This window comes from Parus major, chromosome 13, assembly GCF_001522545.3.
Source record: "Parus major isolate Abel chromosome 13, Parus_major1.1, whole genome shotgun sequence".
NCBI classification, from domain to species: domain Eukaryota; kingdom Metazoa; phylum Chordata; class Aves; order Passeriformes; family Paridae; genus Parus; species Parus major.
The window spans coordinates 2848953-2870944 of NC_031782.1; the positions used below are offsets into that span (position 1 = coordinate 2848953).

General features: G+C 50.2%; 1 protein-coding gene across 1 annotated transcript; it reads left to right on the forward strand.

Annotated features, from left to right (window-relative positions):
- The first annotated feature begins 11049 nt into the window (after window positions 1-11049).
- MSX2 (msh homeobox 2) lies at window positions 11050-16712 on the forward strand. The gene is made up of 2 exons (XM_015641527.2): window positions 11050-11458; window positions 14701-16712. The coding sequence occupies exons 1-2, from the start codon at window positions 11104-11106 to the stop codon at window positions 15123-15125; spliced, it is 780 nt and encodes a 259-aa protein (XP_015497013.1). The 5' UTR covers window positions 11050-11103; the 3' UTR covers window positions 15126-16712.
- The last annotated feature ends 5280 nt before the right edge of the window (window positions 16713-21992 follow it).

Genomic DNA, 21992 nt, shown 5'->3' on the forward strand with positions numbered 1-21992 from the left:
AAAATTCTAATTTTTAAGCAGAATAGAGTCAGTGAAGTGAACGGATATAGGGGTACTGACTAATTCTGTTTAAACAAAAATTGCCAAATCCAAAAGGAAGATTTGTTTTTCCGGAATCTGGAATGGGAAGCAGCAGCTCTCGCTCCCGATCCCTGTTCCATGGGCTCTCCCAGCGCTGCAAATGAAGATGTTGATTCCAGAGCCCAGGAAGATCCTCTTGGCGTTGGCTACAAAGGCATTCTGCAGGTGATTAACCCATTTCTTTTTAACTGCGTGCCCTGTCAAACCCTGCAGAACAAAGGAGAGCGGGATGAAAGCAGAGCTCCAATTCCTGCAGCCCGGATTTCGGGGCCGGCCCTTTCCTCTCCCCTTTGGGGGAATTTGCTGCCATCGCAGCCAGAGATTTGCCCCATCCGATGCTGCCCCGCGGAGGATTCTGCTGGCTCCGAGCAGCGGCTGAACGGAGTGAAATGGAGATTGGGCTGGATATTGCATTTCCTCGGACTTAAAATGCAAATTGCAGCCGGCTCGGACAGATCCGCCTTTGGATGTGGGAAGCGAGATTCCAAAATCATTCCATCAAATGGGAGTCAGGGATCCGCAGCTCAGTTTCTGTTTCAACCGCTGCTTGTGGCACTAAGGGGAGACAATAATCTTTTTATTCTCTTGTCATTGTGTTAAGCAGCTTTTAATTTAAGGCTGTGTCATGTCAGGAGTGATTGGAGATCTCAGCGAGTTGCTGTAAGAGCACAGAGAGATGTACACACACTCCTAAAAATGTGTCTGGGATCAGATCTCAAGGGTTCCTCTGCCGTTGTTTGATGAAGATGTAATTAGGAGAAAATAAAGAGATTGTTTGGAGGTAACCAAAGAAACCCTGGCATTGCCCAGCTTTTAAATCATCAGCTACCTTGAACATGGGTAATAAAACACATTAAATGAAATAAGACACATTAAAACACATCTTTTCAGGATGCAGCAAATTGCTTGAAAGACATTGCTCCCAATAACAAAAAAAACCAACAAAACTCTGGGTACCCAGAGCGAATTTTTGGGTTGCAAAAGTTGCTGTCAGCTTCTGGTGTTCCCCTTTAAACACAGGTATGTTTTTCCTTTTAATCACAGGTTGGATTGTTTTCAGATCTGAGTTTTAACAGTCCAGAGACTTCAGTGGAAAACAACAACCTAAAAACTAAAAACATTTTCTCTTGTGCCATTACAAACACCTGCACTCAATAAAACAGAATTTCAATCATCACTATTTCTTTTTCTTTATCTTGTACTATGACATTCATTGCACTTGAATTGTGGAAGTGAAAAACTCATTGTCATTTGCATTTATCCTTTTTTCATTCCTGGCACCACCAAATCTGGGAGAGGGGGAGAGAGGATTTTAGTTATATAATTCTTTTAATTGGAAAACTTAATATCCCTCTGTTTATACTTTTGTACATTTTGATTTTTTTTTTTTAAAGTGCTGTTTGTTTGTTTTATAAAATCCAAATTTGGCCCGAACAAGCCCCTAGAAGAGACAGTTAATAAAATTACTCAGTATTTATGCTTCTCCCTAAAGATTGCACAGAGCAGGAGAATACACACATGAAGGAGCATCTGGCTCTCAAATCCAACACTGGATGAGCTCACGTTTCTCCTGCCTTTTTTATATTGTTGTTGGAAAGCTTTGCCTAAAAAATCATAAATAAATAAAATTCTTTATTTATGCTGTGCCTTTCTGATGGAGATTTCTGTGTGGTGGCTGGAAAACGCTGCTGTTCCCCCACGGCTGTGGGGTCTGTGCCAGTGTCACCCCTCTGCCCCCTCTCCCACCCCACACAGGAGCCAGGGAAGGGATGAAGGGAAACTCTTGGAAGGGAAAGAAGCGGAATTGGCTCTTGGAAGCAGCTTTTTGCTCCCCGTGCTGTCAGAGCAGTCCTCCGGTGAGAGTTCCAGCTCAGCAGAGCTCCAAAGCCGGGATGGAGCAGCGCAGAGGAGACAAACGGAGCTGCTGCCTGCCCTGGGAGCAGCACTGGGGATGGGCTGGGAGCTCCCAACCTCTCCCCTCACACCCGGGCAGGGCTCCAGCGTCTGCTGAGCCCAGCCCAGGCCTGCAGGAGGAGTTTAAAGGCGGTGTGGGGGCAGCAGAGGTGAGTGGGGAGCCAGGCTGGCCGTGGGGAGAGCTGGAACTGCTGCTCCTGGCACCAGCCCAGCCCCGGTGCTGCCTTGCCCCGCTCTGGAGCAGGTGCCAGGCTGAGAGGAGCTGCTGCAGAGCAGCTCTGGGCCAGGACCAGGCTGTGTGACAGCCACACAGCATCTCCAGCATCCAGGGAAGGGCAGCAGGTGATGCTTTAGACAAAAATCATCCACGTGGGCTCCCAGACCTCATCCCAAACTGCTTTTCTTCCCAAACCACGGCCAGTGCAAGACTGAGGAGGAGCCCCTTGGTTCCCTCAGGAGCCTCTGGCCCTGCACGAGCTGCACCTGCAGGGATGTTCTGCACTGGATCCAAGCCTGGTGGGAATGTGGAGGTGACTCGAGGACAGCGATACCCCGTGATTTGCTCTTTGCATTCTGCAGAAGCTGCTTTTCTTGGCACCCAGCGACTTGAAAGAGAGAACAGAGAACACTTTGCATTCTGCTGCAAACCGAGCTGCAGAACACAAATACGCACGCAGAGAAATGGGATTTTGCATGCTGGCTTTTCTGGCAGGAAAGAAAAGCAAATGGATAATCACTAACAATAATGTTACACTTGCAAGAAACAGTTGCTAGGGAGAAAAGCTTCTTGTGTTTCCCAGAAGGCTTCAGCAACTTTCATATTTATTGAGTATAATCTGCCTTTTGCATTATCCTCTTTGAATTCTACCACACCAATAACTCCTCTAATCGTGCCATTAGCAACTCCCTCAAAGGGCTCCTGCCACTTTCTCCTTTATTATTAACAGGTAGAAATTTGTGACAAAAAAGTTTCCCTCTTTTCCCATAATCACAGACATACTTAATCTTTACCTGTTTGAAACATAACCAAAGAAATCAAAATCTGGCTGAATAAACTGAGAATTTAGACTTGTGAATTACGGATTTACACACAGGAAAGAAAATAAATGAATTATTTAAAACACAAATGGAAGTGCAGAAGAAGCAAAGGGTGCTTTATCTCTCTGCTGCTGTCTGTGCCGTGTTTTGTGGGTTTGGGTGGTACTGGTCATGCTCCAGTAGGTGTAGTGGGAATTTTGGATCATGCAAAGCCTTTGTTACCATATTAGAGCTTGGGCTGATTAGGCCAGCTGTAATTGGAGTTAGGTCACAAGGAGGTTGGCTTTGTTGGCCCTACCCCAGGAATGATGGAGAAGCAGAGCTCATGTTGGCACTGCAGACCAGGACTGACCAAACTTCCCTGATTGCTTGAGCTGCAGATTTATCCCTCCTCAGAAAACTGTTGATGTAATTTTAAGCTGATTTTCTTGGCTCTCATTGTGCTGGAAGGAGCAGCAGCCACCTCCCGAGCCCTCTCCTGCTCCCCCTGTGCAGAGCAGGGCTCTGGAATCCAAACTGCAGATCCAAGCCTTGCCTGGGCTCTTATCTGCTGTGGGCCAAATGAAAATTCATTACTCGGAGCCTCCTGCACGCCGGAGCTCTGGTTGCTGTCTCAGCCTCTGTGTTGTGGCTGAGAACCATCTGGAGTAAATCAAATGAAATAAAACCTCTATTAACTGAACCTTAAATATCCAGAGCTCGCCATTATCACGGTCAAACACCCTGACATTGCAAAAATCTCTTTGCTCGGTACAAATCTCAGTTTCCCACCTTTCCTCACCGTTTTCACTGCTCTAGGGAAGGGACACTGAGCTGCATCCATCCTGAAATATCCTGCAGCACGTTTAGATGCAGCACACTTGGGGAAGTTGATCAAAGGCAAGTCACTGGCAGGATCAGGGTCCAGCTACAAACCAAACCCTTAAATCCCAAAGGCATCACTGGGCATCGTGGTCCTGTTAGCATCACTTGCAGGAAAAAAAGAAAATGAGAAGTGAAAAAATAATTTGTCTATAAAATAACTGAGGTTTTTGCTGGTGAGGAGCAGTGGGGAGCTACTGTCCAAGGAGAATTTCAGTGGAATGAATTCGGGTTGTGCATTCAGAAGAAAACGCAGATTTTTAACAGAAGTGCAGAAAACTGAGTCAGTCCTTTACATGGCACAAAATCCTTTATAACAGAAAATCCTTCCCTGAAGGGCTTCTCCCCAAAATCTCTGCAAGCAGCCACCTCAGAGTTGCAGAGTTGAAAAATTTTTGCATCTTACAGACTTCAAATGAAGTTGCTTAAAATCCATTTTGTAAGTGCATAGGCAAAGATAACTCTTATATTAGAATGAGGGTTATTTTCCAGGGGGAAATGATGGAAACAAGGCAGTGTTGGATATTTCTAACGACCTTACATGTGTGCAAAGATGGAAAGTTCTGTTAACAGGGATGGAGGAATTGGAGATTCTTCTCCTCTCTGATTTCTGAAAGTCTGTGCTAAATAAATCTGTAAAAGAATCCGCATGGATTTAATTTCATCATTTTCTAAACGAGCATCTTTCTCCCATCTGTTACATTCTAAAGTATGATTTATTCTGCTTGCTTCAACTCCCCGTGCAAATACATTTACACACACAAATAAAAATTGTTGCCCTGCTTAAAACTTGGACCCCATACAATCGGCAGAGGAATTAGGAGCATCCAAATAAATTCCCCACCCCTGCGGACCGTGGCGGGGACGCTGATGGCATTCACTCCTGGGCTAATGTCAGCTCGAAATGCAGTCAGAGGAATTGCCAACGCCCTGAAAGAACCCTGAATGTAATTAAATAAAGGGGAGAAAAAATCCCTGTAACCTTGGAGGGCTGGCTGGAATCCGGGGTGGAATGTGCTCCCCACTCACGCTGCACGCCGTGGGTGAGAGGACAGGGATGGATGGAGAGATGGAAAATCACCTTTGGGCTGAGGATTTTCGCTCTCTCCAGATTCCTGCGAGGATCGCAGAGGTTTCGGAAGCATCCAGCTCTGCCGGCCAGGGATGCGGGAGCTCCGAGGCACCGCATCCCAGCCGGAGCATCTCCCAGCGGGCACGGCTCAGCCGAGCCCCAAAAGCTGCACAGACACTCCCCGTCCTCATCCTACCACGTAAAAACAATAGAAGTCCTCAATCTCACTTCAATTTTCTTTACCCCGAAAAAAAAATACGAAAAAAATCAATTTTCTTTGAAGAATTGGCGTTCGAGAAGTAAAGGAATCAGCGGGCTGATCTCACGGAGTCTGGCACCTTCACAGTCAATTTGTACCAAGTCTGAGGCTGTGACTCAAAAGCTGTTTGTTGATCGCTTTGTGACAGCGTCCAAGATAATCAAAAAGAGGTGGGAAATTGCGGGAGACAAACGGCAGCGGCGAAGCTGCGATCGTTCAGGGGGCTCGGGATAGATTTGGAAAATAAAAATCTGAAGAGGAAAAAATAACTGACAGAAAAGAATTGTAATTGTGGAATGGCATCCAGCGTTGGACGCATCTCCACAGAGAGAATGCACTGCATGAATAACAGGATTTTCATAGGAGCTGCCTTTGGGGACGGGACAATTCCGTGTATTTCGCATCCCGCATTCCCTCTGCAATTCCAAGACCGATGGAAGGCAGAGAGCGAAACACCGAAAACGAATATATCTGAAAACTGATAAATAAAAAGAAAACGCTGCCGTGAAAACAAATCCGGCCGCTTGTTTGTGCGGGATGTGGGAACACTCTGGGAATAATCGGGTGCTGCAATCTCAGCCAAAGCAGGAGTTTTGAGTCTCTCACTCTGCTCACATCATTTCCCTGGCCGAGGTGAATCACGGTGGTTTGTTCATCGCCCAGACAGGCAGGAAGGTGTGTGCGATTATTAGGAATCCCTGCAACAAGTTCGATGGAAATCGTTTGCAAACAGAAAGATAAAGTCGGGGAAAGAGGGAGGGGGAAAAAAAAAAGAAGAAAAAAGAAAAATAATGGGGGGGGGAGGAAAAAACAAAAAGTTTTAAGGACATGGAATGTATTTATTTCCCTTTCTCTTCCTGGTGAAAATAAATAAATAGATAGATAGATAGATAGATAGATAGATAGATAGATAGATAGATAGATAGATAGATAGATAGATAGATGTAAGCCCTGATGTTCCCCCTCTCTGGGGAGTCTCGGGGTTCAGCCCTCTGCCCTCGGGGTGTGGGATGGGGCGGGAGGCTGGCACCGGGGCCGGACCCTGAGGTATTTTGCCCACATCTTTTCCAGAGGTGGATTTGGGGGGTCCTGTGGGGCTCCAGCAGGTGCCCGGGGGTTCTCTCAGCAGGGCTCGATCCTGCGCTTTGGGGGGAGCAGCTTTGGGGAGCGCAGGGTCCAGCTCTGGCTTCCAGGACACAGCGGGACCCTCCGGGGTTCGGGCTCGCAGGACAGCCCCGAAATCCCGCACTTGTTCTCAGCCAGGGGCCGCGCATCACCTCCGAAATCCCCGTCTGCAAGGATCCTCTTGACCGCGAGCTCTCAGTGTGTAAATTTAACCTCTCTACCATCCTCCCTCGAACCTTCCCTTTGTGTTTATTGAAAAAGTCATTACCTTGGGAAAATATAAAAAATACATATATGTAATTAAAATAAATAAATAAATTCTAAAATTGTTTTCAAACCTTAAGGGCAAAACTGTTAATTGCTTTGAGCAGGAAGACATCTGATCTCTCCCAGCTATCCCCTGCCTCTTGCCAAGCAGAATAAATATCTGCTGGTGAATCAAATACCTGCGCAGAGACGGGGAGAGCACAACCCTGGGCGGGTGCGAAAGGAGACGCCGGCGTTGTGCAACGAGCTCGTTGTGCCCTCTCTGTGACAGAGCGGATGGCACCGGTGCGATCAGTGGGGACCATCCTCGGGTGACACAAGGGACAATTACAACGCGTGATTGCACTCGGGGCAGCTCCGCTCCGTGGCTTCCACCTTCCCCGGGAGCCCCCTGCCCTGCCCGGCTGTGCGGGACGCGTCCCCCCGCAGGATGCTCGGGGAAGGGTCCCCTGGCAAAGCCCAGAGCTGTCAGCCAAAACGGCTTCGGGAATCCAGAGGTGGATCTAGATGGAGGCGTCCCTGATCCCGCGGAAGCTCTGATGTTCAGCTCGCTTTAATTCCTTTCTAGCGTCTGGAGATAAAGGCGTATTACGGTTAATACAACGCCTTTCTCTTGGCTCCGGGTCTCATCTGGGGCAAGGCGATGAAACAATAATCTCGCAGCCTCTGACACATCAAACATTCCCTCCGTGTACACCTCGTTTCGGGGCAAAACTTACACTTGATGCACACTCTGATTCCATTTTCCTGCCTTTCTTTTTCCAGTCAAATCGGGAGCCTCATCTTCCTTCCCTGAAGGATGTCCACACGCCAGCCTCGCGGCGGGTCGTTAAAAATAAAACAACACTCCTGTCTCTAGAAAACGGATTATTAACCAAATCGATCATAAAAGGAGGGGGAAATGCTCGTGAGGTTTTCCCTCCCGAAGGATAAACTCCCTCCCCTCTGCCCACGGCGTTTTGTGCTCCCGAGGAGTCTGTGGGGGACAGGGGCTGGTGCTTTACGGGGCTGGGGACGCGGGACATCGCTCGAGTCACGGTCCCAGTGAGTTCCCTCCTGATTTACACCGAAAAAGGAAGGGAGGGGGGTGTCGGACAGTCCCCTCCTCCAAATCCACCGTCCCCGGCTATCCCAGATTGACGATGCTGGGGGAATTCGTGGTGGGGATGCTGCTCGCGGCTTGAGGGATACAGGAGCGAGGATGCTGCTGCAGTGCCCGCCCGACGCCTCCCTCCGCCTCCAGGCTGGGAAAAGCGAGGCGGAGGTGGGCCCAGGGGCAGCCTGGAGCCCGGGGGAGGCAGAGGGGGAGGCAGAGGGGGAGGCGGAGCTGCCCGGGACGGGCCGTCGCTGCTGCTGCTGCCGCTGCTGCTTCTGCTGCTGCTGCTGCTGCTGCTGCTGGAGCCGGTCAAACTGCACAGCCACTTCCCCCAGGAGCTTCCCTTTCATCTCCCCGCTCCTGGCGCCTGCAAAGCAGCCTCAGTTTGTCTGCAGCGTCTCTCTTCCCCCTGCGCTCCCTCCCTCCCCGCCCCGCTCCAGCTGAGAGCCCCAGGACGGGGCGCCCAGAGCCCGCCCCGGCTCTCAGGGCTGCTGCAGGAGGGCGGGGGACAGACACAGGGCCACGGGGGGCTGCCGGCTCTCTGGGCCTCCCTGGGACCCGGCCGTGCTCCCTGCAGACGAGGGGCTGCCCCCAGAGCCCCCCCGGTCCCACCGAGCCCCGACGGCCAAACCCCGGGGACCGCCCGGCCCTGGCCTGGGGTCTCAGCGGGGACACAAATGGGGAAAAGCCCCGGACTCACGTCGTTTCCTTGGGCTGGGAGAATTCCCTCCTACTCTGAGGCTGGGCGGCAGCTCTAGGATCCTGGATAAGGAGGGGGCAAAGCCATAATTCCTAGAAATTTCTCTCTCCAAACCCCGTCTCTGCGAGGTTTCCGTGCGGACATTCACTCCCTTCATCTTCTGATGTTTAACTGACAGCAGGAGGATGAAGGAGGGGAGGGGTGAGAAAGGAGAGAAATCTCTAAGTTCAGACTTCAGACAGAAAATGCTTCAATTTCACGATGGATTGAGGCTGAAGAGGGAAAACACCATGAGCAAACCCTGCCTTGCTTCGCTATCCCAGGAACCTAAAATTCAGCCAGACCAGGCTGTATGAGCAGCTCCACAGCACCGACAGCGGGTTGTCCCTCCGTCCCCTTTTTCCCTCTCCAGGACCGGAGCTTGCACACCCGGGCCTCCCTGGGGAGAGAAGCTGCACCCCATGGACGTGCTCGGTGTCACCATGACCCCGAGCTGTGGCTCCCCGGGCGCCCTTCCAGCGCCCATTGACTTTGGGGGCGCGGTGTAATTATCTGCGGCATTTTCAGCAGCCCCACAATGGCTTTCCACGGGCGGTGCATTGTTCCTGACACACCGGCATTGTTCCTGCGTGTCCATCAATTCTCATTTACTTGTCACGGTGCAGGAAGCATGGAGAAGGGAAAGGAAGGGAAAGGAGGGGGGAGAAGAGGGACGAGCTCAACCCCAGAGCAGCGGCAGAGCTTTGCGAGGCCGGGGCTGCCCGACTGCTGCCTCTGAGTGTCCCCCAGCAAAGAGATGGATTCTGTGGGGCAGGAGAAGTGACAAACTGGGGGTAGCAAGGGCAGCTGGAGAGGCATCAGCGTGTGGCATTATTTTCATCCTCTGAGAAAAGCCCAAATCGGGGCTCTGGCGGCTGAAATGTTGCAGCCAGGCCGGCTGGACCGAGGCAGAGGAAAGCATCTCTCGGCAGATCTTTAATCCTTAGCCCGTCGAGGTGTGCAGTAACACTGCCAGCAATCAGTAATGAGTGTGCAAACCCTGCCATTAGTGGCACCGATGAGTGGGGTTTTGTAACACGGCTTCTCGTACACGTCCTCCCACGCTCCTTCCCACGAGGCAATCCCATGCCCCGGTCCCAATTTGCTCTCCCTGGCACAAGGTGAGATGTTATCGAGATTTGGTGGCTGAGCGGTGGGGAGGGATGGCCAGGGCTGGAAGGGGTCCCTGGGCCCAGCACTCCCCACAGCCCCATCCTCCAGATGGGAAGTCACAATTCGCAGGGCTGGGTACTTCCAAGATTGCTCCACGAGCTGGCAGGGAAATCGGGAGTCCAACTGGAGCAAAAGATGAGTTGATTAAACCCTGCATGTTTTATGGAATGGATATATCCAAACTCTGGTGGAGCAGGACCGAGCCCACAGCTTTGAGCCGCTCCTGAATTCGGGGCTCGAGGATAGAAGCTGTCCCTGTCGTCTTCTCATTATTTTTAAATGGCTCTAAAAATGACCCTCACTTATAAATTATAACACCAAAACACCAAACCCTGCGCACCCTGGACATTAAAAAACAAAAGGAAAAAACAAAAAACAAAACCAAAAACTAAACACCTGAGAAAGTTGTGGGCACAGCATGAAATAACGCCCGGCGTAAGATTAAAATAATTATGAAAAGAACAATATGTATTCGCTTTTATCCACACTGTAATTATAAAAGCTTTTTAAAGGATACTCTTTATTCATACCACTGGTAGGAAGTCAAAAAGTGAAAGAATCGCTTTCATAGTACTGGTTTGATATGACTTTTAATTAAGGGCTGCGTGCCCCTAATTTATTAAAGCTCATATTTTCATCACGTGTGTAATTGTCGCTGGAAAAAAAAAAAATAATTACAGATCTAACATCTGCAGAGTGGTTTTGCCCGACTTGGGTCCTGCTGCCGTGGAAACGAAAACAAGGGAAAAAAAATTTTGGATGAAAAAACAGCGGCGCCCGCGTTTCTCCGAGGGTCTCGATCCCGTCTGCTTCATCCCGAATCCCGCATCCTTCATCCCGCATCCTTCATCCCGCATCCCGCATCCCGCATCCCGCATCCCGCATCCCCAGACCCTGCTCCTTCGGGAAAGGGACTCGGTTTTCGGGGAGATGGAGGAAAGGGGCGGACAGACCCCTCTCGGGGAGGGTCGGGGGAGCGGGATGAGCCGGGATGAGCCGGGATGAGGAGCCCGGGGTGCCCGGGAGGAGCGGAGCGGGCGGCGGGGGGCTGGGGTCGGGGGGCAGATCCGCGCTCCTCTGAAGTTCCCTCTTCGCCTCATCATCAGCTTTAATTACCACGGCGGATTTATTTTTTTTCCCCCCCTCGCTTTGCTGTGATTACAGCCCTGCCCGGCTTCTCGGCGGGCCGCCCGAGTCATTAACCCCGTGCCATTAATTGGGGGGGGGGGGGGGGTGAGGCCGGGAACTCCCCGCGAGCGGCGCCGGCTGGGCCCGCCCCCCCCGCGCGCTCTCAACCAATGGGACGCGGTTCTTCTCTACGTCACGCGGCACGGCGGGCGCTGATTGGACGGCGGGGCGGCTCCCCCGCTCGCCCAGGGAGGACAGCGGCGGGGAGCCCCAGAGGGGGAAAAGGGGGGCGGCCGGGCCCGCTCGCCGCACTCGCCGGGCAGCGCCAGCTCCAGCTCCGCCGCACCGCCATGGCTTCCCCGCACAAGGCCAAGGACGTCTTCTCCTCCGACGAGGAGGGCGCGGCGGCCGAGGAGCACCACAAAGTCAAGGTGTCCAGCCTGCCGTTCAGCGTGGAAGCGCTCATGTCCGACAAGAAGCCTCCCCCCAAGGAGCCGCCGCTGGCCGCGGCCGGCGGCAGCGCGGACGGGGCGGCCGTGGGCACCTCCAGGAACCTGCTGCTGGCCGGCCACGGCTCCCGGGACGCGCACAGCCCGCCCGGGGCCATTACAAAAACCTTCGACACCGCCTCGGTCAAGTCGGAGAACTCGGAGGACGGCTCGTCCTGGATCCCTTCGGAGGCCGGGAGATATTCCCCGCCGCCAAGTGAGTGCTCCCGGGGCGGGCGGGATGCGCTGCAGCGCGGAGATAAATAAACCTAGATCCTATATTTTATATCCTATACCCACATCCAAGTGGCCCAGGCCGGGTCGGATGGGGCCCTGAGCGAGCTGGTCTAGGGGAAGGTGTCGCTGCCTATGGAAGGAGATGATTTTTAAGCTCCTTTCCAACCTAAAACATTCTGCGATTCCGCTATACTTTTATAGGTATTCATATGCTTGTCGTTTTTAGGTATATGATACATATTTGTTATTATATTATTATGTATTTATAGAGTGACTACGTGTATTTACATACGTGACTACACGGATGTACATGAATATAGACCTGTACCTGAATTTAGACCGCGTTCGAAGCCTTAAAAAGATCAGAAATCACCAGGGACCAGTTCCCTGTCCCGACCGGCGGCCCCTGGCAGCCACCTCGTCCATTTATGTTATCCCGTCGCAGCAAAAAGTGGAATTTCTCCCCGTGCCTTTCTCAGCAATCTCTTAAACTCGGGAATTGTCCCTTCCAGCCTTGAGTGGCTGCCGGCCCGCCGGGGTTTGTCTGTCCATCCCTGCTTCCAGAGCTCCCCGAATTGTTGGTGAGCCTTTGGTGCCCCGCGATGCCCCCGGAGCTGTCCCCAGCCCTGGGGACACGGGGTGCGGAGGGGACAGGGCACTGCCGAACCCCGCTTTCGGTGCGATCCCTTAGGAAAAAAAAAATAAAAAACAGGAGGGAAAAATTGTTTTTAAGGAATGAAAAGCTCCAGAAAGTCCTTCAGGAGAAGGGGAAGGAACATCCCGGCCGTGTCCGCACACCTGTGTCGGGATTTATCCGCTCTCCTCCGCTCATCCCGAAGTTCCCTGGTGGAAATTAAATACTCTGCTTTATCTAAATTAGACACTTCACAGGCGTGAACCGTCTCACGGAATTTACTCCTCAATCTAATATTGCGAGAGGAAAGTTTAGTGCTGTTACAGCTTTCCTTATTTTTTTTTTCCCACAAGAATTTCGATTTGGCTTTCATCCACTTCCTTTCCTTTATGATATCCCCGAATTAATTTGATTTCTGTCGTGCTAGGAGAGGACAGGAGGAAGGTGGCATCCCACTTGTGACATTGCCTGTGTAGCTCCAGTTTTCAATTTTCACGTTCTCTCAAATGTGCTGGAAAAACATGAAAATAAAACGCGTTTGTCCCTGCTTGGACCCCTTCTCTAAATCTGCCCAAAACCCCAGACTTAGACACGGCCTAATTTTTTATTAGTAATCCCACTACATTTTTTCACCTTCGAAATTCCTCCTGATTCTCTTTGAAAATTGTTGGTTTTCGGGATCGGCAAAATGGTTTTGTAAAGGACTTGGGTAGCTGGGATTGACTTGAGAGGGATTTGGGGAGAAAACTGAGGATCAGGGAAGGGAACTTGGTACTCCTGCCACGAGGATTTTCCTCATTTCCCACCTTGGCAGGAGGCAATGACCGATCCTCCTGCCTGTCTGCAGAGTGTTTTGACATGAAAAACAACCCCTCGATTTCTTTTTATTATTATTATTAATATTGCGGGCAGGATGAGCCAGGGAAAAAGCTGCAACAGTTCAAATTTTGAGGAATACGGAGAGGGACCCCTCTCCAAATTATGATTTTTGGCTGGGAAAAGGAGGATAAAGAGGGAAAAAAAACAGCAAAAATCAGCGAGGGTTTGGGGGCTGGCACGGAATAAACGCAATTCCGGGGTCCCTGCTGCTCCTCAGAGCTTGGAAATCCCTCTGGGGGCAGCGAGGGAAGGAGCCTGGGAATGCCGGGGTGTCTCCCGGAGGGAATATTCCCGGGATTTCATGGAAAAGCGACTTTTCCGTGCGCTCCAGGAGCCGGGGAAGGCGCTGGGACAGGGAACCACGGCCACCTCCAAACCCTGTCCCTGCTGGAACAGCTCAGTCCTGGCAGTTCCCTTCGGGAAAAGAAACGAGCTGGCTTCAACAGCAGCGGCAGGGAATGACGGCTCGGTTTGTGTAGTTTTAATTTAGAGCGCTTTTAGAAGTGAATCAGCTGTCACGGTGAGCACCTGAATTATTAAAATGTCCCGGTGGGATCACAGGCCAGTATTTGAAAAGTTGTTTCCTAGAAAAACTTTATTTTTTTATGGTTTTTTTTCAGTATTTCAGTATTTTTTCCTTCTAGAGGAAGAGCAATAAGAGAAGTTTAACTTTTCCTGCTCTGTTTTCTCCCTCCCTTTTCTGAACTTTAGAACAAATTGTGGGATTTTTTTTTAATTGCATGATACGTGCTTAAACATCTTCTTAATATAAAATAAGTACAGAAAACCCAAAGTGCAAATACTGACAAGCACTTGAAGCAGACACCAGAGTGTGAACAAAATTCAGCAGCCAGGGTGACTTGTCCTGTGTCCCAGGAGTGACCAAACACAGCCAAATTCTGGAGCTTTTGAAGTCAGCCGCCTGCTTTTTAGTTATTCTTTAGATTGCAAAATTATTAGTGAAATGCTAAATTAATCTAAAGGCAAGTCAGAGCTCTGCCATCCCAGGAATATTGCCTAACCTGGTTGAGGTTTAAGGCAGGCACAAAAGGTGGTGGATTTTTCTGGCTTTTGTTGGCTAAAAAATGCTGAAGTTTTGTCTGGGCTTTGTTTTATTTTTTAATTGGTGAATGTCATAAAAGTTAAATGTTGATTAAAAGAGCACTGCTTATTTGAGTTTGTCGGGGGTTTTTTATACTGGCTGATAATCAGAAAACACCCACTGAAAATCCAAATTAATAAGCAGAGGGAAAACTTGATTTAGAAGAAAAAAATAACAAGAAAAAATGTCCAGTTAGCAAAACCACAAAACCCGTCAGACCTTTTTCAGCTGTCACTTGTTGTGCTTAGTGGGGAAATCCTGGAGCAGGGCTGAGCTCTCCTCTTGCCTCCCTGTCCTTTTGGGAATCTCCAAAGATTTTTGTGGTGTTTGTGCTTTTCTGGAGCTGTGCAGCAGCTGAGGCTGTTGGTTTGTGTGCTCCAGACCCCTGTGAAGGGACTCCCAAAGTCACCTGTGAATTCTCTGTCCCTTCTGAAATCGCTGAGGCAAAATTTCCCTTCCCAGCACATCAGCTGTGAATTTAAGTTTGGGCAGGAAAAGATTTCCAGAGCGGCTTGCTGAAGGATGTTTGGAGGGGATCCCTGGGACAGGCAGCAGAGCTCTGGGGTGTCCCTGCTGCTGTGATAACCGGCCTCTCCCTTCCTTGCAGGACACCTGAGCCCCACTGCCTGCACCCTGAGGAAGCACAAGACGAATAGGAAGCCCCGAACCCCGTTCACCACCTCCCAGCTGCTGGCTCTGGAGCGCAAGTTCCGCCAGAAGCAGTACCTGTCCATCGCCGAGAGAGCCGAGTTCTCCAGCTCCCTCAACCTCACAGAGACCCAGGTCAAAATCTGGTTCCAGAATCGGAGGGCCAAGGCCAAGAGACTGCAGGAGGCTGAGCTGGAGAAGCTCAAAATGGCAGCGAAGCCCATGTTGCCGTCGGGGTTCAGCCTCCCTTTCCCCATCAACTCCCCGATCCAGGCTGCCTCCCTGTACGGCACATCCTACCCCTTTCACAGACCTGTGCTTCCCATCCCGCCCGTTGGACTCTACGCCACTCCCGTTGGATACAGCATGTACCACTTATCCTAAGAAGATCCCACAGACAAAGCCTCAGACAGACAGACAGACACACAGACAGACTTCCTGGTGGATCCTGTCCAGCCCTGAGAAGGCAGAACCCCAACCAGTACTGGCCATTCCTTCTGCACGCTTCTATCTGGCATCCTGAGTTGTCTGGGAGTTTGCTACGGGTTGGGCGTCTCCTGAGAGTGCTCTGAGCACTCAGAGTCTGCTCCTCAAAGCAAAAAAAAAACAAAAAAAAAACCCAAAAAAAGCATAAAAACCAACAAAAAATATAATTTTTTTTTGAGTAAATGTAGGGGTTTCATCCAGTGCAAGTAAAACTAGTTTTAAAAAAAAAAAAAAAAGGATGGGTGAAAAAGCAATTTTATCATAAGGAGGCAGAAATTCCCTGACACCTCCCTGGCAGGGCCCACAGTGGGTTCAGAGTGAGAGGGGTGCGTGCCCTCGAGCCACGCTCTGGGTTGCCATCACTTCACATGGGAGCAGGGGGGAGGGAAATAAAAAGGTCTAATGGAAGTTTTGTTGTTTGGTTGTTTTTTTAAAGACAGCAGAGCCCGTAGCTAGAGACGTGTAAATAGAAACTAGAGCCGGTAGAGTCTCAGTGAAGTTCAGAGCCAGCAAATTCCTGCTTTTCTGGGGGGAGGGCTGAGTTGTGCATCCTGAACCTCGGCGAGATGAGCAGCAGGACCCCGAAATGTAGAGGCCAGCTTTGCCCACCGTGGCTCCTGTAGTGCCTTTCTGTGTAGAAATAGCTTCAGCCTTTGGAAAGCACTGGCAGGGGAGGTGAAGAGCAAGGCAGGGTTCTTAGGCTGGTTTTTATCTCTTCCTATTGGCATGCTTAGAAATTTTTGGCTGGAGCCAGGTAATTTTGGCTCTGCAATGCTCTTGGGAAACCTGGAGGGGAGAAACACATGGGTTGTTCCCATAAAGGGTTGTTGAATCCTTCTGGGGGATGTTACGGGGTTTTTATTATTTGTATTTGCCACAGCCTGTGTTAAAGAGAAGAACCCCCTGAGTTTTCTTCCGTTCTAAGGGTGCCAATAGAAGTGACTCGTGCTTTAAGCCCTTCCAGAGAGAGATCTGGGTGTCCCAGTCAGTCCCACGAGTGGACAGTGGGGTGACAGAGACTGTGTGACCTGCCTGTCCCCGTGGGAGCTCTGGCAGCAGCTTCCCCAGGCTTCTCCTTGTAACTTTTGTATTATTTGTATTACTCTTGCTAAACTTTATGAGGAAGTTACTCCCAAGGCTGTGGAGCACTGAAGTCAGAGCTTCTCCTGGATTTATTTTCTTAGCATGCTGTTGTGGAGGAAAGAAACAAAAAGAAAAAAAAAATCAGAAAAAAAAAACAAAATGGAAAGAAAAAAGAAAGCCACGAGGTTTTGCTGGTTTTGGTTTGTTTTGAGCCAGGCATTGATGCCGCCTGGGACCCAACATAGATGAACTTCCTCTCTCCCTTCCCCTCACCCCCAATCTCCCATTAGAGGAGAATCCCTTTGAAAGGGATGCCTTGTACAATTTTATATATTTTATTGAAGATTTATTATTTCTTATCTCTTATTTCGAATTAAATTAAAAAAGAAAAAACATGTTTAATCGCGTGTGGGTCTGTTAGTGTTTGGAGTCCTTTGAAAGGTGCCTTCTCTCCGTGTGTGTTTTGCACCGCTGGGTCAAGTTCAAAGGAATGTTTGGATTGCCTTTATGATTATTTCCCCTTTCCCAATCTGATTTAAAGCCAAATTTGCAGCGCATGAAGGTGAATTGCAAGTCAACATTTCAGAGTCAAAAGCCAAAGCTTTTATGAGGTTTCCTTGTTTTTAACAACCACTTTTAGGCGCCTCTGTTCTTTACAGCACCGGTGATGTTTCCATCACTTTTAGCTCGTGTGCCTTTCCCTTTCCTTGGGAATTCTCCATCCCACCTCAGCCCTGAGCTTTAGAGGGAGATGGGTCTGGACTCCTGAAGGATTTGGGGGAGAATTTGGGACAGGTAAAACCTGGGGGGGCCCTGCAGTGCTCCAGCTGCATTTCAGGGCACCAGGGTGCTGCGCTGTCCCAGTTTTGAGGCCAGGCTGGGAGAGCAGGTGCTGGATCACCCTCCCCTGGCGAGGGGGGCTCGGATAAGAGCCGTGGGGACCTTGGCACACCCGAGTGCCACCGCATGGAAATGTCACAGGAGGGCTCTTGGGGTTAGGAGGGGGCCCGGGGGCAAACCAGGTGTGTTTTCCCCCTGACCGGGGTGTCTTCCCCCTGACCGGCGTGTTTGTCCCCTAACCAGGTGTGTTTGCCCCCTGACCGTGATGTTTGCCCCCTGTACAGAGTGTTTTCCCCCTGACCGGGTGTCTTTGCCCCCTGACCAGGCTCTGTTCCTCCTCTGCGGTTTCCCCGGGTGCGCTCTCCCCGCTCCGGGCGTGCGGCTCCCGCAGGCACCGCGCTCCCGGCACCGGCGCTGGAACACCGGGAATTCTCCCGTCCCCCAGGCACATCCCGGCTGCCCCAACATCCCGGCGGATCGGGATGAAAAGGCTCGGGGAATGAGACATTTGGCCAGCCGAGCTTGCGGAGCGCAGGGACTCGCGGAGCTCGCCCTGCTCTACCTTCTCCCGACTCCCCAAAAAAAAAACCCTGGTGACCCTCCCGCTTCGGAAATGTCGGGAACAAATCTGGGGGAGAGCCCAGTCTTCACGGGGGTTCTTCAAATTAGCATTTACCGCCGCATAAAAACGGGAGAAATCCTCTTCTTTCCCGGATTCCCTTTTCCCGAAGCATCATCCCCCGAAACCCAGGGCAAGGCGAGGTCCCCCCGGCCCTGCCCTTTCCCGGCCGCTTGTCCCGAGTGTTTCCTTAGCCAGGCTGGGCTATAAATAAACCAGCGGTGTTTTTTAACCTTCGGTATAAATCAGCTGTGTCAGGGATTACGGCTAAATCTTTTTGCTGGAAATTCTTTGAGCGCGGGAGCTTTGCGTGTGTTATGATAGATCCCTAAATGGATACAGATTTATTGCGGCACACAAGAGTGTTGAAGGAAAAGCTTCCAAATCTCGTTTACAACCTCAGCTATGGGAAAGGCAGGAGGGATCCGTGACACCTTCTCGGAGCCTGCGGATGGCATGACAATTCACCCTGCGCCCATTATTAACTTGTTCCAATTAAAGCCTTCAGAAAGGCCGAGTTAATTGAGTATTATATTTTATTAGGAGGGAGGTGTCAAGCTTTACTCATGAGACTTCATCATCGTCCTAATGGGAGCTGCCCCGCAGGCAGATCTGTAACTGAATAAATTACAGCGAGGCAGGGAAATCAGAATGCTATCATTAAAAGCGATGCACTTACTGAAATTCCTCCCCCACTTTCGCAAGAGGCTGGGGAGGTGTGGCTTTAATTAGTTATTTTAATGCAAAGTTAAATTGTTCCCAAAGTATTTTCTGACACAAAGCAGATGCGATGATTAGAAGTTGAGTGAGACTGAAAGGAGTTGGCATCTGTTCCAGGTACATCTATATATTTTAAATTCCCAATAGAAAGTGAAAAATAATTAGAGCAATAAATAATAAACATTAAAAACAACGCGATAAATTATCCCGATCCTTAAAACCCGGACTTGCTGAGCGGCGGCTCAGGCCAGGCGGGCACAGCGCGGCTCTCCCGGGACATTCGGTCACCGGGGATGGATTTGTTGACACAAACATTTGGGATTGGGTTTTTCTGCCTCTCTCCGGCCAAGCGTTCATTACCTAAAGCCACGGCCGCTCCGAGCCTGCATTTCGTGTTGTCGCATTGCCTTGTCAAAGCCCGGAATTCCTGCGTTTTATGGCGAGAGGGGAAAACCGAGCGTGCTCGGGAGAGGGGGGATCTCTGTCCGTGGGTGCCTGCTGCGGGCACCGAGCGACCCCCGAGGCACGGACCTGGGGATGGGGATGGGGGTGAGGATGAGGATGAGGATGAGGATGAGGATGAGGATGAGGATGAGGATGAGGATGAGGATGAGGATGAGGATGAGGATGCTACCGGCCGGACACCAGCTCCGGCACCTGCCCCGCAGAGCCCACCCGGAGGGTTCGGGTCCCCTCCAGGCCGGGTGCAGCCCCGCAGCAGCAGCAGCAGCAGCAGCAGCATCCCGGCTCCCAGCCCTGTCCCGAGCCCTTGGTTCCATCTCCCCGGGGGTTCAGGAGCACCCCCAAACCTCTGGAGCGTGGAGCTGGATATTGCACATCTCCGCAGGGCCAGTGCCACCGGCACTCCAACCCCACACCGGAGCTCTGCAGGATTTTGGGGAGAGCGCTGGACACGCACTGCAGGAGGAGGAGGAGGAGAGCCCTCGGAGGGGACGGATGAGGAAGAGCGAGCAGAAAGCGCCGAACTCTGGGGCCCTGCTCCTTCGGAAGGAGCTGTGAGCCTCACACTCGTGTCCTGGCTGCGCACAAGGAGCCAGAGGTGGATCCACTCCCACCCTTCTCTGGCTGCTCTGAGACAGACCTGAGCGTTTTGCTTTCTCTAAAGTATATTTCCTCTCTCTATTTGTCCCCCGTTTAGTATCCCCAAAGACTAATGCGGATGTCTTTATTTAAAAATAAAAATAATTTAAAAAGTCATTAAAACCACTAAAAAAATATAAATAAATTAATAAAAAAATATCTCCCCAAACAAATCAGAGCCAGCATTCCTCCAGTGTGACCGTGTTCCTCCCGTTCCTACGCTCACTGACAGCCACGGAGACTCTAAAATGCCTTTTCCGGGGGTCACTTTTGGAAGTTAACCTACTTTCGGCAGCGCCCGCATTCTTGGCGTAGGAAGCCTCTCTCTCAAAACAAAAACAAAGAGGTTATTCCAATCTTTTTTTTTATTATTTTTCCCCCCACTTTTTCCATTCCAGAGCGGGGGGGGGGGGGGGGGGGGAAGGGAAGGGAAGGGGGGGGAGGGGGGCACATTTTTCCAGTGAAAAACATGAGAGAATCTCAGCTCGTCCCAGGAGGAGCCGCTCCACGCTTCACGCTCCTTTTCGCTGCCGCGGGGAAAGGCAGAGGGGAAATTTGGGGTCTTTTTGTTGTTGTTGTTGTTGAGCTTTTATTTTTTGGTTTGTGTTTGGCTCCCCTCGCCCCTCGCTGTTTCCCACCGTAATCCATGAGGCTTTTGGCGGGTGCTACCAGCAGCTCCCAACTGGTTGCACGCAAGGAATAAAAATCTTTCCATCCATTATATTTCAGTCTTTTAACACCCGAGCAATTCTGTCCCTGCTGTTTTAGTGGAAAGACCGGTCTATAAAGCCGCAACTGCAGTATATTTTAAAATGCTACCATTTTTAAAGGGGGTTGGAATAATTCTGCTTTGCTTGGGAAGAGAAAGTCTCGAGCGATGTATGCGCGATTAAGGTTTTATAACACTGTTCAAGGAAATTAAAAACATTCTGTGATGTTCTTGCTGCAAAGGCAGGTCTTTTTTTTTTTTTTTGGCAAAATGTTTTGTATATGTATTTCTTAGATTGCTGTGTTTTGAATAAGCAAGAATCTCGTAAAGAGAAAAAAAAAACCCACGTTCCTTAAAAGTATGCGCTACCCGTTTTATTAAACTGATTATGCCAGCGTTCAGCTCAAAAGTTTGTTTTAAGTAGGAATATTTTCCCAGACGTGTAATGGATTGCTTGAAAACAGAATTCTTTGCTTTTTAATGACCTGTAATGGCCAATTCATTGCGACTGCGCTTATCAAGGTGCTGTGTTAAATAACAAACCGGTTCTTGAAAACAAAAAAGTCATAATGAAAAATAAGCAGTCAGAATAATCTCCCATCTCCGAGCCAAAAAAATGCAATAAAATTAATTTAAGACTGTCAAAACATCAAAGCTGAGAAAAGGAGCTGCTAAAATAATGTCTCTTGATAAGGAAATAATAAAAACACACCAAAAAATGTCTACTCAATAAACTCCACTGGATTTGGGGGTCTGTGCTATATTTTATTTGGTGATGAAAGCACTTTGATGTCACTGTATTCCAAACAATTATTATTATAATTTTAAACAACCTGGTGTTTTCCATTACTAACGGCTTACGCTTTGAAGTTACACCTCATAATTTCTTAAATTAAATAAATCATTTTAAGTTTGCACTGGGAGCCTTTTAATAGCAGAGAAAGGAATATCATTATCTTATTGAGAGGCAATTGCAGTGGCTCCAGTTTGGCTGTAGCTGGGGGCAAAGTGGTGCACTATAACAGACATACTTTATTAGCCTCCCATAACTCTTGAAAGAACATTTTTATATTTTCTTTGATTTCCCCCCCTCCCCCTCTTGTTTTAAAGCTGTCCCAACCTTTAATTACTGCCTAATATGAAAAGCATTATTTTTTAATGCTGTGTAATTTACCAGAGGCAATAGGCCAAGTTAACAATTGTTTATTAGGGTTGCTGTTTCACACAGGGCAAAGAATGCTGTTCCAAACCCAACTTTTCATGGGTGGTTGCACTAATTAATACAGTGTCTGAGGCTCCTAGGGGGTTTTTAATATTAAAGCCTATGGGGCGGAACGGTTTTTAGAAGTCCAGCTCCTGCTGACGTTCCTCCTCCCCTCCCCGGTGATTTCGAGGCTGTTTTGATCCGAGGCAAAAGTCGGCAGCGGGAGGGGAGCGCCCTGGGAGCCGCCCCGGCCCCGCGGTGCCCGGCGGGGGTGGCACCCCCTGCCCCGAGCCCTGCCCGGGGCGCTTCCCCCGAGCTTCCCCTGCCCCTCCTTGCATTTCTTCCCCTGCCCCGCCTCGCTTTTCTTCCCCCTCCGCTGCAATTCCGGCTGGGGCGGCCGCTGCCGACGCGGGGGCTCCGGGAGCACGGCGGGACCCCCGGGGCTGGAACTGCCCAATTCCCGGGGCTGGAACTGCGGGACCCCCGGGG

Coding starts and splice junctions, on each gene's coding strand:
- MSX2 (XM_015641527.2), top strand. CDS start 11,104: ATGGCTTCCCCGCACAAGGCCAAGGACGTCTTCTCCTCCGACGAGGAG. Junction 11,459..14,700: donor GAGATATTCCCCGCCGCCAA/GTGAGTGCTCCC, acceptor CCTTCCTTGCAG/GACACCTGAGCCCCACTGCC.